This window comes from Amphiprion ocellaris, chromosome 10, assembly GCF_022539595.1.
Source record: "Amphiprion ocellaris isolate individual 3 ecotype Okinawa chromosome 10, ASM2253959v1, whole genome shotgun sequence".
NCBI lineage: Eukaryota > Metazoa > Chordata > Actinopteri > Pomacentridae > Amphiprion > Amphiprion ocellaris.
The window spans coordinates 10,829,870-10,845,511 of NC_072775.1; the positions used below are offsets into that span (position 1 = coordinate 10,829,870).

The 15,642-nt window shown below is 40.3% G+C and overlaps 1 protein-coding gene across 1 annotated transcript in view; it reads left to right on the forward strand.

Annotated features, from left to right (window-relative positions):
• The first annotated feature begins 11,693 nt into the window (after positions 1 to 11,693).
• ephb3a (eph receptor B3a) overlaps positions 11,694 to 15,642 on the forward strand; it is a 37,492-nt gene continuing 33,543 nt past the window's right edge. The window contains exon 1 of the mRNA XM_023294885.3: positions 11,694 to 12,233. Coding sequence (XP_023150653.1) covers positions 12,170 to 12,233 — 64 coding nt within the window. The 5' untranslated portion in view covers positions 11,694 to 12,169. The remainder of the gene's footprint in view (positions 12,234 to 15,642) is intronic.

The window sequence follows — 15,642 nt, forward strand, 5'->3', positions numbered from 1 at the left end:
ATATAGACAGAGCACAAGCTCAGCACGTAAATAAGGAACTGGCTGCATTCATGTAAATTTAATACAAAAATGGCTGCATGTGTTGAACATAAATCTACAAGTCTCGCACACAAAGCTCCATCTGCACATGCATGTTTGTTATACACACTGAGTGCTGGACTGGACAGACTCCATAATTCACAAGTAGTTTGCAAGAGACAGTCTGGCTTTGTGGAGATGTTCTGTCATCCCTTCTTGTCAGCTTAACACTGCTGTCCCACAGAGCTAGTTTTCATTCCCTCCACCTCATCCTTGGCTCTTCATGTCTTCACTCCATGCTCTGTAAAATATGTATTTTTCCCCCAGAGCCTGAGAACTGATTTCTCATCTGCAGCAGGATATAGGAAGACTCTCCAGAGCAGCAATTCTTTTTTCCACCTGTCGCGGCAACAACTGAAGCACACACAATCCCAGTCCAGCCTGTGACTGTAAAGCTTCGGATCTGACGGCCGGTTCATCATGTCTGAGGAGGTGAAAGGTCCAACTGAAACAACACCTGGAGATACAGCACACTGTAAAAAATTTTATTTAAAAAAAAAAAAAAAAAAAGGTTTCTCATGTCCATCCATTATACACTGCTTCAAGATTCAAGATTCAAGATTCAAGACCTTTATTTATCACAAACACAATTATACATAGTATAATGTGCAGTGAAATGTATTGTGGACCTGCACAAACCAAAACAATAAGAATAAAATCCTCATTAGGGTGACGGGGAGGGGCTGGAGTCTTTCCCAGCTGACTTAATGTGAAGGCAGGGGACACCTACGGACAATTTAGAGTTATCAATTAACCTCAGCATGTTTTTGGACTGGGCTGCACAGTGGCTTGGTGTTTAGCACTTTTGCCTTGCAGCTAGACGATCCCTGGTTCACATCCCAACCTTCCTGGAACCTTTCCGCATGGAGTTTGCCTGTTCTCTCTGTGCATGTGTGGGTTTTCTCCAGGTACTCTCCGGCTTCCTCTCACAGTCCAAAAACATGCTGAGGTTAATTGGTAACTCTGAACTGTCCGTAGGTGTGAATACAAGTGTAACTGTTTGTCTCTATATGTAGCCCTGTGATAAACTGGTGACCCGTCCAGGGTGTCCCCTGCCGTCGCCTTAAGTCAACTGGGATAGACTCCAGCGACTCCCCTGTGACCCTAACGAGGATAAAGCAATGGATGGATGTTTTTGGAGTGTGGGAGGAAGCTGGAGTACCTGGAGAATATCCACATATGCACAGGGAGAACATGTAAACTCCACACAGAAAGATCCCAGGCCCGGGCCGGGAAGCAAACCAGGGATCTTCTAGCTGTGAGGCGACAGTGCTAACCACTGAACCACTGTGCAGCCCCAATTTCTAATGTGACTTTAAAAAAAAAAACAACAATCTACTCTTATTTTACAGATTTTTCCTGTTTTGTTAAACTATAAAAAATAAGTAGTAAAATGACAGGGGAAAAATAATTAATATACATATTAGCTTTAAAAAAACTAAACAAAGCAAAAAACAGATTAAAATTTAAATAATGTCCACATCTAAAATCTGTATTTATATGAATGGCACAATTCATGCTTTTACATTCTTTGGCTGTAAAGTTACAATATTTTTATTGTATTGAAATCTGCAAAAATATCATCATTTAAAAATGTTAGCTGCTATATGAAAAAAATTATTACAAAAAATTTTAAAATTTTTAAAAAATTTTCAGATTTGACCACTTTCTGTTAAATTACAGATAATATCTAGTCAATTACACTATTTCTTACTGTAATAAAATATCATTGTTTCACAGCTACTTTATGTTATTTGAAAAAAAATCATATATTTTAAGGATTAAAAAATTATAAACAGCTTTTTACCTGTTATTTTACAGATTTTCCCTGTTTTGGTAAATCACAGATACCACCTCGTACATAATGTCCACATCACAAAGTCTACTACTATTATTTTCAAAAATAGCAATTTGTTCTTTTACAGTGTGTGACTGTAAAACTACATAGTATAACTGTATTTAAATCCCAACCAGATATCATGATTTTACACATATTTACTGTTATTTTCATTGTTTTTACAGTTTTTAAACATTACCGTATTCCACCAGTTTTTTATGTAGTTTTTCTGGCATATTTTACCACCAAATTTTCACCATTTTTTACAGTGAACGGATGAACTTGGCGTGACTGCATCTGCAACTTCTGCATTCAAAGAAGTACAATCAAACTCCACTTTCACTACAGATTAAAAGCAAATGGGCTCAGCACATTCTGCAATCACCATCAGTCAAATGTGGGCTTCTCAGGGTATTTCAAAACAAGAGGAAAATGAGTCTGGCAGTTATATTGGATTTTTTTACCCATTAAAAGGTTGAAATTCCTCACTGCGCCATGTACTTTAAGATACCAGGGGGAATTCAAGGACTGTTGCAAAGCGGAATTTAAAAGCAGATTTTTAAAATTCATCTAAAACACTCTCAGTTGGTCTCTTAGGAGCTTTTAAGAGAAAACGCACAAACAATGCAGTCAATGAGGGGTATTAAAGAAGACATATTAAAAAAGAGCTACACAACAGTCAGTCTTTACGTCACACCCTTCATTATGGAAGCACTGATGCTGCCCTGAAGAACACTGTCTTTTTTGTTGTTTTAGTTTGAATATAACTGGCTAAAAGGAGCTGTCCATCACTGGTTTCAGTAGAAGAGGCTGACCCAAGCCTGCTGGGAACTGAACTGTAGTTAATTAGTACACAAAGCCGCAGGAACAAAAGAAACTTTGGGGAGGTTGGAGGTGATGGAGGAGCCGCTTGAAAAGTGGTGGGTGTGAGTGGGTGAAGATTTGGAGGAGGAAAGGGGGGGAGGTCTTAAGGTTGCAGCACAGTGGGACTTTTGAAGGGGGAGACTTTGCATGTGTGTGTTCCTATGTGGGGCGGCAGGAGGGAGGGGATGAAGCAGTGGGAGCAGACGGATGAATTATCAGTGTGAAGGGGAGCCTTGTCCATGAGCTGAGGGCTACTACCAGCCAGCACACACTCTCCCCGCTGGAGCCCGACGGGGGACAAAGGATCTGGTGGGTCTGCTGGAAAAGGGACCTAAAGGGAGACACTGCAAGACAGAGGCTGCAAAAGGTCAGAGTATGACATGAAGTAATGAGGGTGGGCAGGCCATCTAGACGACACTTTGCTCGGAAGACATCACTTTGATGAGAGTCAACTGTATCTTTTTACATAAGAAATGGAAACAACAACAAGTCCAGTATCCAGCAGTATTACTTTAGGGCAAGGGTGTCAATCTGATTCTAATTCAGGTTCCACATACAGCCAAATTTGATCTCAAGTGGGTCAGACCAGCAAAATCACAGCATAATAACCTATAAATAACCACAACTCCAAATTTCTCCTTTGTTTTAGTGCAAAAAAGTTCACATTTAAGGAATTATCTTTTTACAAAACATTATGAACAACCTGAAATTTCTTAAGAAAAATAAATTCAATTTCAGCAACATTATTACAAACAACACAAAACAAAAGATACAAAATTAGACATAGTTACAAAGCGACAACAAAATTCACAGCCGACAAAGATGAAACAAAATATTACACAAACGACACACAAAACAATGAATAAAGCAAAACACAAGCGAGACAAAGAGGAAACACAAAATGAAAAAAACATGAGACAAATGACCAGTCAGACAAAAAAAGACAAAAACCAACAAAACCGAGACAAAAAACTCCAAATATGAGATACATAATGACAAAAAAAAGAGACAAACGTCACAAAACAAAAAAGAGACAAAATTTACAAAGTGACAAAATGGAGAAATGACAAAAACAAGACACAAAACGACAAATAAAGCGAAACACAAAATGATAAAAATCAGACAAAAAGCACAAGCGAGACAAAAAGGAAACACAAAATGGCAAAACATGAGAGGATGACAAAAGTCATACAAAAAAGACCAAAAAACAACAACAACAAGAGAAAATATTACAAAAATGACACACAAAACAACAAAAGAACAATGAGCAATCTAGTATTTTACTTTATGAACAAAGCAACTTGTCAAGTTCTAGAAATTATTTCAAATGTATAATTTTACAAATTTACTATTTGCAGGTAATATCTTCCTGTGGGCCGAAATGGACGCTCTGGAGGGCCAGCTTTGGCCCGCGGGCCGCATGTTTGACATCTCTGCTTTAGGGGCTTATTAATCATAGATGTGGCACTTAGCATTAAAAGTCTACAGAAAGGCAAGACTTTTATTGTGAAATTGACCAAATTATCCATTGTTATTGTTTATTTTATTAATAAAGAAGTTCCTTGAGATTAAAACCTCAAGGCCAAGAAGGCACACCATCATAAAATCACAAAAAATGGACAAAGTTGAGTATGATAACAACAGACATAGGACAAATGTAAGCACATTAAAAACAAGTCTTTAGCTACACATCTTATGATTAAAGCCGTGGACTCTTCCATGGAGACGAGGAGCTGAAGGGTTATTCTACGACCAGAGTGCAAAATAGTAGAAAACAGCAGAAGGCCGCTCTGCCGAGTTCAGAGCAAATCCTGTACACTCTGTTCAGAAGCCATTTAGATGAGCGAAAATTACAACAATTGTTCATAAGTGATAGAAAATCACACAAATGAGATGGGAGTTTACCCAGTGTCGCCTCCTCAGCCTTACCGAAGGCCACGAAACCAGGTTATAAAGTACACAGTGATGCGTCCTTGACAGTGAGTTGAATATAAAATGTCGAGAGCTGTGATGCACAAAGTTGAAGAGTGGAGTTGGCAGCCTGCATATAAATGTCTCCATAGGCTGAAATATTTAAGAATGTAGCCCGAATAAGTGTTTTCCAAACTGCTAAATGAATGCAGGCCTTATAATGACCATAAAAAGCAGTCAAACCTTCAGTTTTTTTCCACCTAGTGGTAATTAAACACTGTGAAAGAGTTTTTTATCCACCCAAATACCAGGTGGATGTAGGATAGTGGAAGCTGGAAGTTTTCCCCTTTTATTGCTTTTACATAATAAATTATCGTTAATTTAATTTGGCTTTTTGGAGAAGAATTTACCCAAAAAAAAGAGTCTTTCGTGTCAAAGTGAAAACACATTTCTACAAAGTAATGTGAATTAACAATCTAAAATGCAAAATATGTAATTGCAATTGCATTGAAGTGACTCATCTATTTTGATACACAGTCTCTCCCATCATGACCCCGGAAACTTATATCTCCTTCAGGAGAGTCATAGCTGTCTTGGTGGACTTTCTCAATCGACTTTTTCTTGCACGGTCACTCATTTTTTGAGAACAAAATGCTCTAGGCAGATTTACTCATGTACCATACTCCTTCCATGTCCTAATGATCAATTTAACTGCACTCCGAGGCATATTCAGTGAGATGGAAATGTTCTTGTGTTCATGCTCTGACTGGTGTTCTTAAAGAATCTTTTCACAGAGTTGCTTGAAGTGTTTGTTGTCTCCATGGTGTAGTACTCATTCAGAAGTGATGGGACCTTCCAGATACAGGGGGTCCTCAACTTACGTCAGAGTTCCGTTCCTACAGATTGATGTAAGTCGATTTTCGCCATAAGTCAGAACTCCGGCAAAAATGTAAACAACGCCATTAGGTGCATCAAGATATTGATCAGTTCTTCATAAAAGTCATGAATAACAATGATTTTCATGCATGCAGGAGTCATCTTATGAGAAGTTAGCAGAATATATTGCACTGTTTTTACAATTTGATCTACTAATGCCGATGTTCATCTGTGTTTCACCCTGTTCCGAGCATTTTATACCTAATTTCACTTCTTCTCTACTTTTTAAATGCCACAGAGTCAATGTCCTAAGTAATTAACTTCATTTTTGGACTTATTGGTTAAGTTTAAAGGATTTATTTGCATGTATTTATGTTGTTTTATTCGGTTTTTGTTGCAATTTTCACTCTGTAATGTGTATCAAGAGCCACAGTAAAGAAGTCAAGTTTGCTACGACTCACTATTCAATTTGCAAGCACAAGTTTAACTAGATGGACAACTGCAGCTTTTACATTGCAGTGAAGACAGCACACATGGAGATGGCTTTCGTTTTCTTTCAATCTCTGCCATCAGAAGAGTGTGATTTATGCTTGGGGGTCATAATGAAGGGCAAAAAGTTGGTGAATGTAGCACAATCCAAGGTGGCATACAACCGGAGAATGTGAACAAAGCCATTTTATAGCGCCACGTGATGACGTATTCATCCACTCCGCTCGCCAACTAGTTCCACGTAACCAGTTCTGACGTAACAACGAAACGCCGTAGGTCGAGGATGTCGTAAACCGAGGACCCCCTGTATATGTGTCTTTACACTGCATTCACTTCAAATTAATAGTCTAACTGTTTGCACCTATGTTTGCATTAGGTTAGTCATTTTCAAGGGGGGCTCGGTGATTAGCATCATCGCCTCGCAGCTAGAAGTTCCCTGGTTCGCGTCCTGGCCTGGGATCTTTCTGCATGGAGTTTGCATGTTCTCCCTGTGCATGCATGGGTTTTCTCTGGGTATTCCAGCTTCCTCCCACAGTTCAAAAACATGCTGAGGTTAATTGGTGACTCTAAATTGTCTGTAGGTGTGAATGTGAGAGGGCTTGGTTGTCTCTCTATATATTCCCCTAGAATAGACTCCAGCCTCCCACAACCCTTATGAGGATTAAGTGGTGTATAGATAATGGATGATCTTTAAAGGGGGTGAACACTTATGCAGTCACTTATTTTGCACATTTTCACTTTGACGTGAAAGAGTCTTTTTTGGTAGTAAACTGAAAATGTATGAAATTGACTATGACTCAGTGTTGAAAAGTAATAGGAGAAAACTTCCCAGGTGGCTGGATGCTTTTTATAGACATTATACTTGATCAATTAAGTCCCCAGCTGAATTCTAAACGCTAACAGTGTGTAAGATCTGTGAAGCGGCTGTTTAAAAGAGCACTAATTTGGTTTGCTTCATGTTACTATTCAAAGGATCTCCAGCATGCTTAAACTGATGAGGCAAATCTCTGGTGTAACTCAAATCACAGATGTTATTATGCAGTATCAGCCTCAAAGGCCACTCAATAACCCGCGGGAGGCGCTGTCTATCCATTGTTATCAAAGCTCTTATTGACGTCCTCCTCAATGCGGCCGCAGTCCATTTAATGCCGCAATTGATTGGCGCTTAGCGGCGGTGAGCGCAGCGTCCAGGCCGGTGGAAGGAACCTGCTGGTCGGCCGGTCAGAACGGAGCAGAGCGGGCTGGTGGCCGCTTCAGTCCGCTAGAGAACCAACCAGCTCCCTCCTCCTCTCCTCCTCCTCCTCCTCCTCACCCCCTCGTCCCCCCCTCACCTCCCTCCCAGCTGCGTCAAACCAAACAGTCGCATCTAAGAGGGAGTCAGTAAAGATGCCCACGTTTCAAAATAAAAGCATCTGAATGTGCCTGTTTTGTTGGTGAAAACGCAAATTGAGATTTAATGAGCAGTGAACAAGTGGAGCTCATCACCCTCAGCGATGATGTCAGACTTAGTATGACAAACAGCTGTTCTGATGTCAATGGTCAGGATGAGGTCATCCGGTTTCTCGCACCTGCGGCCCCCATTGACTTGTCATCTGTTAACATTCAAATGAGGTGTGAAAAACAACAACAGTGATAATATCAATGTTGCGGAATATAGAAATTTGGTTACATGGCAGAAATGAAACTTCAAATTCATCAGCTTATATTTGCAATAACACGTTGCACTTGCCTTATTCAAGAAGTCCGCAAAGATATATCTTTTCAACGCTGCCTACAGCTCATAATCCCCTTTACTATATGCTCCTTTCTCCACTACATTCACTCATTTCTATATTTTTTTGTGTTCTTACCTACTTTGTAAAGCCTCTTTGAGTGTCACAAAAAGCACTATATTATTATTTGTTATTATTATTGCAATGGATGATGAAGATGTAAGAAGAGTGACAATAATACATAAATGATCAAATAAATGATAAAATAATAGATTTATTAGTTATAAAACACTTCCTGTAAGATTGAGAACAACAAAGCTAAGATCCTTAAATTTCCCTCAGGATTAATAAGGTATCTATCTATCTATCTATCTATCTATCTATCTATCTATCTATCTATCTATCTATCTATCTATCTATCTATCTATCTATCTATCTATCTATCTATCTATCTATCTATCTATCTATCTATCTATCTATCTATCTATCTATCTATCTATCTATCTATCTATCCTGACAAAACAAGAAGGTGCTGGTTAGCCAACCTGACATACTGGTGGTGGACAGGAAGCAGATGAGGGCAGTTGTGGCAGATGACAGTAACATCAGGAGGAAAGAGCGTAAAAAGGTTGAGAAGCACTCGGAGCTGCAGGAACATCTGGAACAGATGTAGAAGTTGAAGGCCAAGATTGTCCCAGTGGTAATAGGAGCATTAGGGGCAGTGACCCCCCAACCAGGAGACGGTGGCTCCAGCGGATTCCAGGTGCAACATCTGAGGTCTCCCTGCAGACGAGTGAAATTACAGGAACATAAAAGATACTGAGCAGAACCTTCAGTCTCCCAGGACTCTGCTAGTGGACCCAGGTTTGAGGAAGACACACACCACCACCACCAGGAAAGCTGTATTCATTAATTCTGTCTTTTTCTTTTTTGTCTCTTCTAGGTTTTTACATGGTAAATCTTTAATATTTCAATGCAGTCTTTCGATCATTTAAGTAATTTGAACAAATATACCAAGCATTTTCTAAATATTACTTCACCAAGAAATGCAGTAGAGTTATGTGACAATCAGCATACATCTGTCTGTCTGTCTGTCTGTCTGTTTAGCAACATTAATCAAAAACGGGATAACGGATTTGGACGAAATTTTCAGGGAAGGTCAGAAACGACACAATGACCACTTGATTAGCTTCTGGCAGTGATGCAGCTTATAGTCTGGATCCACAGATTTGTTAAGGATTTCCATATCATTGCAAGATAGCGTCACAGCGTCACTGTAACTATGACAACAAGTGAATGCTACATCAGCTGCCTGCTGACGATCGCATCATTGTGATCCTACTACAAATCTACCACTGCGGACTTATCAGGACGTATTCATTGGAAATCATACAAGGAACAACTGATTAAACTGTGGGGGTGTTTCTGAGTCCCATCAATTCCCGCCGCCCGCGACAGATTTAGGTCACCTGATTTGGTATCCGTACATAACGTACACATGCATAACACACGCCTGTGTAATTTTTTACTAAAGACTTCATCCGTGGAAAATGACACAAAGACTGAGCAACCTTGGCAGAGCACCACCAAGACATCCATGACTCCTCAACTACACACAATGGCCACTTTATTAAAAGAACACTTTTAAATCTAGCATACACCAGTACACCACCACCCACTATGACCTCAGTAGGAAATTAATTTAGAGTTATCACCTTTTTAACATTTTTGACCTTTGACCTTTTACAGCAGCTGATTTCACTGATTAGTTCCTCCTCCCCGGCTCAAGTCGTGCTAATCAGTGAAACAACCTTGTTCACAGGCGCGTATTTGGGCTCGACAACTCAAGTTATTAGCTGCTGTCACTCAGGCGCCTCTGAACACAAGTACAGAAGAATGCATTTATAAAAAATTTGCTGCTTTTGTACTTAAAACTCTGAATGCAAATGTACGTTTGCTTTGTGCATAAATATTAATTATCACGCCAGAGTAAATGGGATTTCCATTGTCAACAAAAATTGAGGCGGCCACTTATTCCCCTTTATATGAAATGATTTTTACTTTGTGCAGCACTAACTCATCTGTTTATTCCACTTTAGCTCCTCTTTACATAAAAGAACTCTGCTTTAACACATCTTTAACTGACGTAGATGGTTCTCCATTAGGAAATGATCAGTTTATGTGATTAGTACGTGCTTAATGAGTCATCTTTTAATGAGTTTTAATTAATGGTTATGTCACACCTTAATACATAAGCTACCAAATTACCAGGAATCCAGTTTCCAGGAATCCAGTAGGAAGATAATTTTGTTTTTACTTTTTTATATTTAATATTATTTTTACATAAAAATATTAACAATACTACTACTTCTAATAGTAATAATAATTCTGGCCTAGGATCTTTCTGTGTGGAGTTTACATGTTCTCCCTGTGCATGTGTGGGTTTTCTCTGGGTACTCTGGTTTCCTCGCACATTTCAAAAACATGCTGAGATTAACTGATGACTCTAAACTGCCTATAGGTGTGAATGTGAGTGTCCTTGTTTGTCTCCTATGTAGCCCTGTGATAAACTGGTGACCTGTCCAGGCTGTTCCCTGCCTTCACCCTATTATTTTGAAAGTCTGGACATTTTTGACCTCTGACCTTTTGGATTTCAATAGATTTCCGTGGCCTATTTGTGCAGTACTCCACCAAGGCTGCTCAGTAGTTGTATAATTTCTGACAGATAAGTCCCGATAAGTCCGTAGTGGTTGGTTTGTAGTAGGATTGTAATCATGTGATCGTCAGCAGGCAGCCGATGTAGTGTTCACTTGCTGTCATAGTTACAGTGACACTGGGCCGCTATCTCACAATGATACAGAAATCTTTAACAAATTCACAGATCCAGACTATAAGCTGCATCACTGCCAAAATCTAACCACTTGGTCCTTGTGTCATTTCTGATCTTCCCTGAAAATTTCACCCAAATCCATTTGTCCGTTTTGAGTAATGTTGTGCACAGACGTAAGGACAGATTGACAGTAAAACATACACTGATTGTCACATAACTGCACCGTTTTCCTTGGTGGAATAATGATAATAATATTCATCATCATCGATAGATACTTTATGAATCCTAGGAGAAATTCAAGAAAGGTACTGCGTTGGCCAGGAATTGAATCCGGGTCAACTGCTTGGAAGGCAGCTATGCTAACCACTATACCACCAAGGCTGTAGTGTGTCATCATCATCATCATCACCATCATCATCATCAGATTCAAATTCAGAAAACTTTGTTTGTCCCCAGGGGGCAATTAAAAAGGCACGTAGAGCAGGCAGTGCAACAATGATGTAATAAAGAAATAGGGATAAATATATATACAAATCTAGAGCAAGTAATATAGGAATAAAAATAAAAAAGAGAGAAATAAGACAAAAAAACACAGCTTAGTAACATACCAGTGCAAATATGTCATACATAGTGCAAATACGAATGAAAAGTAGGTGCAAAATGGCAATGAGGTAGATACAAGAATATTTCACGATAGATATAAAGCGCAGAGTGCAAAATGGCATAGTTCACAGCGGTCAATGTTAAAGTCTGTGTGTGGTGGTGGTGGGGGGGTGGGGGGGTCATCATAATAACAACAAGATATTTAATAGTATTTTCATAAAAAAATAGTCACAATGATACTACTACTGCTATTGATAATGATGATACTACTACTAATCATAATAATAATTATAATAATAATAGAAAATCTGGTCAGGACATTTTTTTACCTTTGACCTTTTGGATTGCATTAGATTTCAGCTGTGTATATGAAGAAGAAGAAGAGTGTGGTGATATTTTGAAAGTCTGGACAGGAAGTCTTGTGCTACCGTGGTGCCTCTTGACGCTCCCTGAGCCCCCGCCCCGCCCCCCTCCATGTCTGTCTCTGTCCCAGTGTTGCCATTCCGACGCACATCCCTCACAGAGGAGCAACAGCTACAGTGACGGAGTTGGTCTGCGCGGACTTCTCTGGTTCCTCTGCGGGCGGACGACACCTCTCGGCCGGTTACCCGTCGCTTTCCCCCCCCTGGAGGGCAGCAGCCCCGGAGATGCGCCCCTGGACGGAGGCTCGGTGTGGGTAAAGTCACATAAAGAGAATAATGAGACTGAGATCGGGCGCAGTGTAGCGCTTCTTCCTGCAAGCATCGCATTCACTCACAACTCCGGAGGAATAAAAAAAAAGGGGGGAGCTGAGTGAATGCAGCTGCGTCTCCGTGTGCAGGATTTGGGCTGAGCGGGGCGGTGAGAGCCCTGATCACAACTAAAGACATGAGAACCGGGAGAGGAACCAAAAGCTCGGCTGTCTGAGTCTCCATCCATCCGAGGGGGTCCAGTCTGCACACCTATATTCATGTTGCAAAAGCCTGTTTTATGACAATGGATTACTTGCTGTGGGTGTGCAGCCTCGTTGTACCCGTGGTCCTGGCTGTGGAAGGTATGTCGCTTCGTTTGTTTTGTTTATTTATTTATTTTCTACTTTTGCCTCCTGCTCGTGAACAATGGGATGTTTGGATGCGTTAGAATAACAGGGGGGAAAAACACACAATTAGCAGCAAGGAATATATGGGGGCGGGGGTGTGGAAGAAGGAAAGGAGGGAGAGAGGGAGGGAGCACAGTGTGTGTTTTCTTCTCACAATTTGAATCTTATTTACCACATCACTAATTTATGCTGCCATCATAGGAGGAGTTAAATCTGCAGAGCAAGACTGCACTCCTGTTTTTGCCTAATTGGGGGCTGTTAATAAAAAGGCAGCTCTGGTTAAGTGAGCTATTGTGCTGGGTGTGTGTGATCCACATGTACCAGCAGTGAGTGTGTTTGCCGTGTGATGACATCCACAGTGTTTCCATTGCGGCTGAAGGGGCTGCCCTGTTGCTATTGTCCTTGTTTGTCACACCCACAAGATGAGCGAGGATGCCCACCTGCCCCACCTTTCCTCCCCTGGTTAGAGGTTAGATCCAGTCCGGGGAGGCAGCATGATGGAGGTGGAGGTGGAGGTGGGGCGTCCCCTTCACTGTCACTGTATAAAAAAAACGGGGGGGATTTAGAAGAAGCCACCATCGCCGCCGTGGATGCTTAAACACACAGCAGAGCGGATCAATCTCCACCGCCTGATGCTCCACATGTGAAACATATTAGATGACAAGTGTGAATTAAAGGTCAGCGACTTAACAAGTATTCTGCAGCCATCAACAGGGGAGTGTTGCTCCAGGGAGAAACCCACCACCACCACCACCACCACCACAGAGACTCAACCCCAACCGGCTCCCAGCCTCCTCCTCCTCCTCAGTCCAATCTGCCTCGGCTGGACCGTGGCCAGCCCCGATCCCCTCATCAATTCTGGTGTCAGCAAAGTAAATCAATGCAGCGGCAGCAGCAGCTCTCCGAGTCCCAGTGGGCTCTCACGCCGAGATGATCGCCCCCATTTCCCCCCCTGCCGACAAAGCCCCGGCCCCGCTAACTGTTACTCAAAGCTCAGGGGTTAACTAATGTTTGTCCTCTGAGGATAAACATGAAGGGCAGATCATGGGATGGGTTTAAACTGGGGATATGAGGAGGAGCGTTTTATTCTGGCTACTGTTGGATTTCAACACATGGCTTGAATCTGTTGGGTTTTTTTTGTTGTTGTTGTTTCCCACATTGGCAAGTGTTTTGGATGATGGGAGCTGGAATGCAACCTAGGGGTTATTTAGGAAAGCTACACTGATGACTTATCTGCAGCTCGCACCAACAGGCAGTAAAAGCCTCAGCGGACGGTGACGTTTTTATGCTGTAATGCTCTCATTTACAGTCAGCGTTTACTGTACTCTTACTTTTAAAAAGCTCGTAAAGCAGACGGATGTGCGCTCAGGAGGCGTTTTATAAAACAATCTGCAGCATGTATAGGTGGGATTTCTGCTCCAAAAAAAAGCAGGATTTTAATTAACAGAGAGCTTTTCTTGCTTTCCATACATGAGAGTATCAACAAGAATTATTATTTGCTGACCCGTGAAAGCAGACGCAAGCAACCCTGAAGAGAGATTGAATTAGGTCAGCTTGACTTGTTTCAAAAACTGCTCATCAAGCGTCAAGCTGAGCATCCTACTCGATTCTGCAGAGAGAGACACATGCCACGAAGAAGAAGTTTCCTCAGCACCTATTTATAGCTGCACATTTGATCATCCTGATGCCGATGATGATGATGATGATGATGTTTGTCTGTTAATATTTCATATGTTTGCTCGTTGGCAGCCAGTGTCAGGGTAGTACAAGGGGAGGCCTTTCCTTTCATGATGCAGCCGCGCTCTCAAAGTGAATAAAACATTAGCATGTGTGAGCTCCCAAAGCGCCCAGAGAATGCAAAGTTGTGTGGCGTTTTGGCTCCAGCGGGCGATCAAAAAAAAAGTAAAGAAATAAAATAAAGGTAAATGCCATGGGTGGTGATGCTCTAAAGTTCCCACTGCAGCATTGTTTTCTTACCCCAGGGGCCGCATGACTCCACCGCTGCTGTAGTTTTATGGGAGAGGGGGGAGATTTCTGGATTTGAGTTATAGCAGCGATGCGATCTCCGAGGCCCCGTAAATTTAACAGGAGAGGAGGGGAGAGCTGTGGAACAAATGGGATCTTTTTCAACCTTAACTGGTTTCTGGGAGTTGACGGTAACACACTTAGGTGAGGGCGAGCTCGCGAAAAGCTTTTTCATGCCGCAGGTTTTTATTGTTTTTTAGCTCGGATGCTAAGCTCGAGGATGTGCGGCGTGTATTACGCCTTTGCTGTAAGGAAAATGTTTGCAGGCAAGTTTTCTTGCTGCACCCGGAGGTCAGAGGTGAAGCCTGTTCAACCCTAGTGTTGTCCTGCGGGTCAGATTGATCCGTTTTAAAGTTTGAAAATGTGGAAAATATATATATATATATATATATATATATATATATATATATATATATATATATATATATATATATATATATATTCACAGTGATGAAACTTCTGATGTCCACATTTTCAACATTTTTGGGAAATTTTTGAACATTTTTTGATGGAAAAACAAGAAATGTCAAAAAAAAATATCTCTAAAGAACATTGTGAATGTTCTCTGTGAATGTTGTCCTCATTTACGGGCACCAAAAAATACTGTTTTCTTGTCTGAAAAAAATCCAAAAATTCAGCAAAAAAACTCCCCAAATTTTTGAAAATTTGCAAAACCTTCAGGAAGAAAATTCCAATAATTCCTTAAAAGTTTACCTTAAAAGTTTTATTTAAAAAAAAAAAAAAAAAAATCCCACAAATTTGGCAAGAAAATATTTTCAAAAAATGAGTAAAAATCTTCCAAAAAAATCCTAAAAATATCTAAAGTGATTACATATATATCAGTAAAACTTTAATATTTTCTTTAAGAACATTCACATAAAAATCAACCAAAATCCAGCGAAATTCGCTGGATTTTGGTTGATTTTTATGTGAATGTTCTTAAGAAATATTTATAACATTTCTTTTTTTCCACCAAAAAATGTTCAAAGATTTCCCAAAAATGTTGAAAATGAGGATGACTTTTCCGCATTTTCAAATGTTGAAACAGGTCAATTTTGGCCCGCAGGACGACACGAGGGTTAAAGAAAATAGTCAAAGTTTTACTGATATATATGTAATCACTTTAGATATTTTTAGGATTTTTTTTGGAAGATCTTTACTCATTTTTTGAAATATATTTACAAAAATTTTCTTGCCAAAATGGGGAATTTTTAAAAAATAAAACTTTTACGCAGTTATTGGAATTTTCTTCTTGAAGGTTTTGCAAATTTTCAGAAATCTGGGGAGTTTTTTTGCTGAATTTTTAGATTTTTTTCAGACAAGGGAGCAATATTTTTTG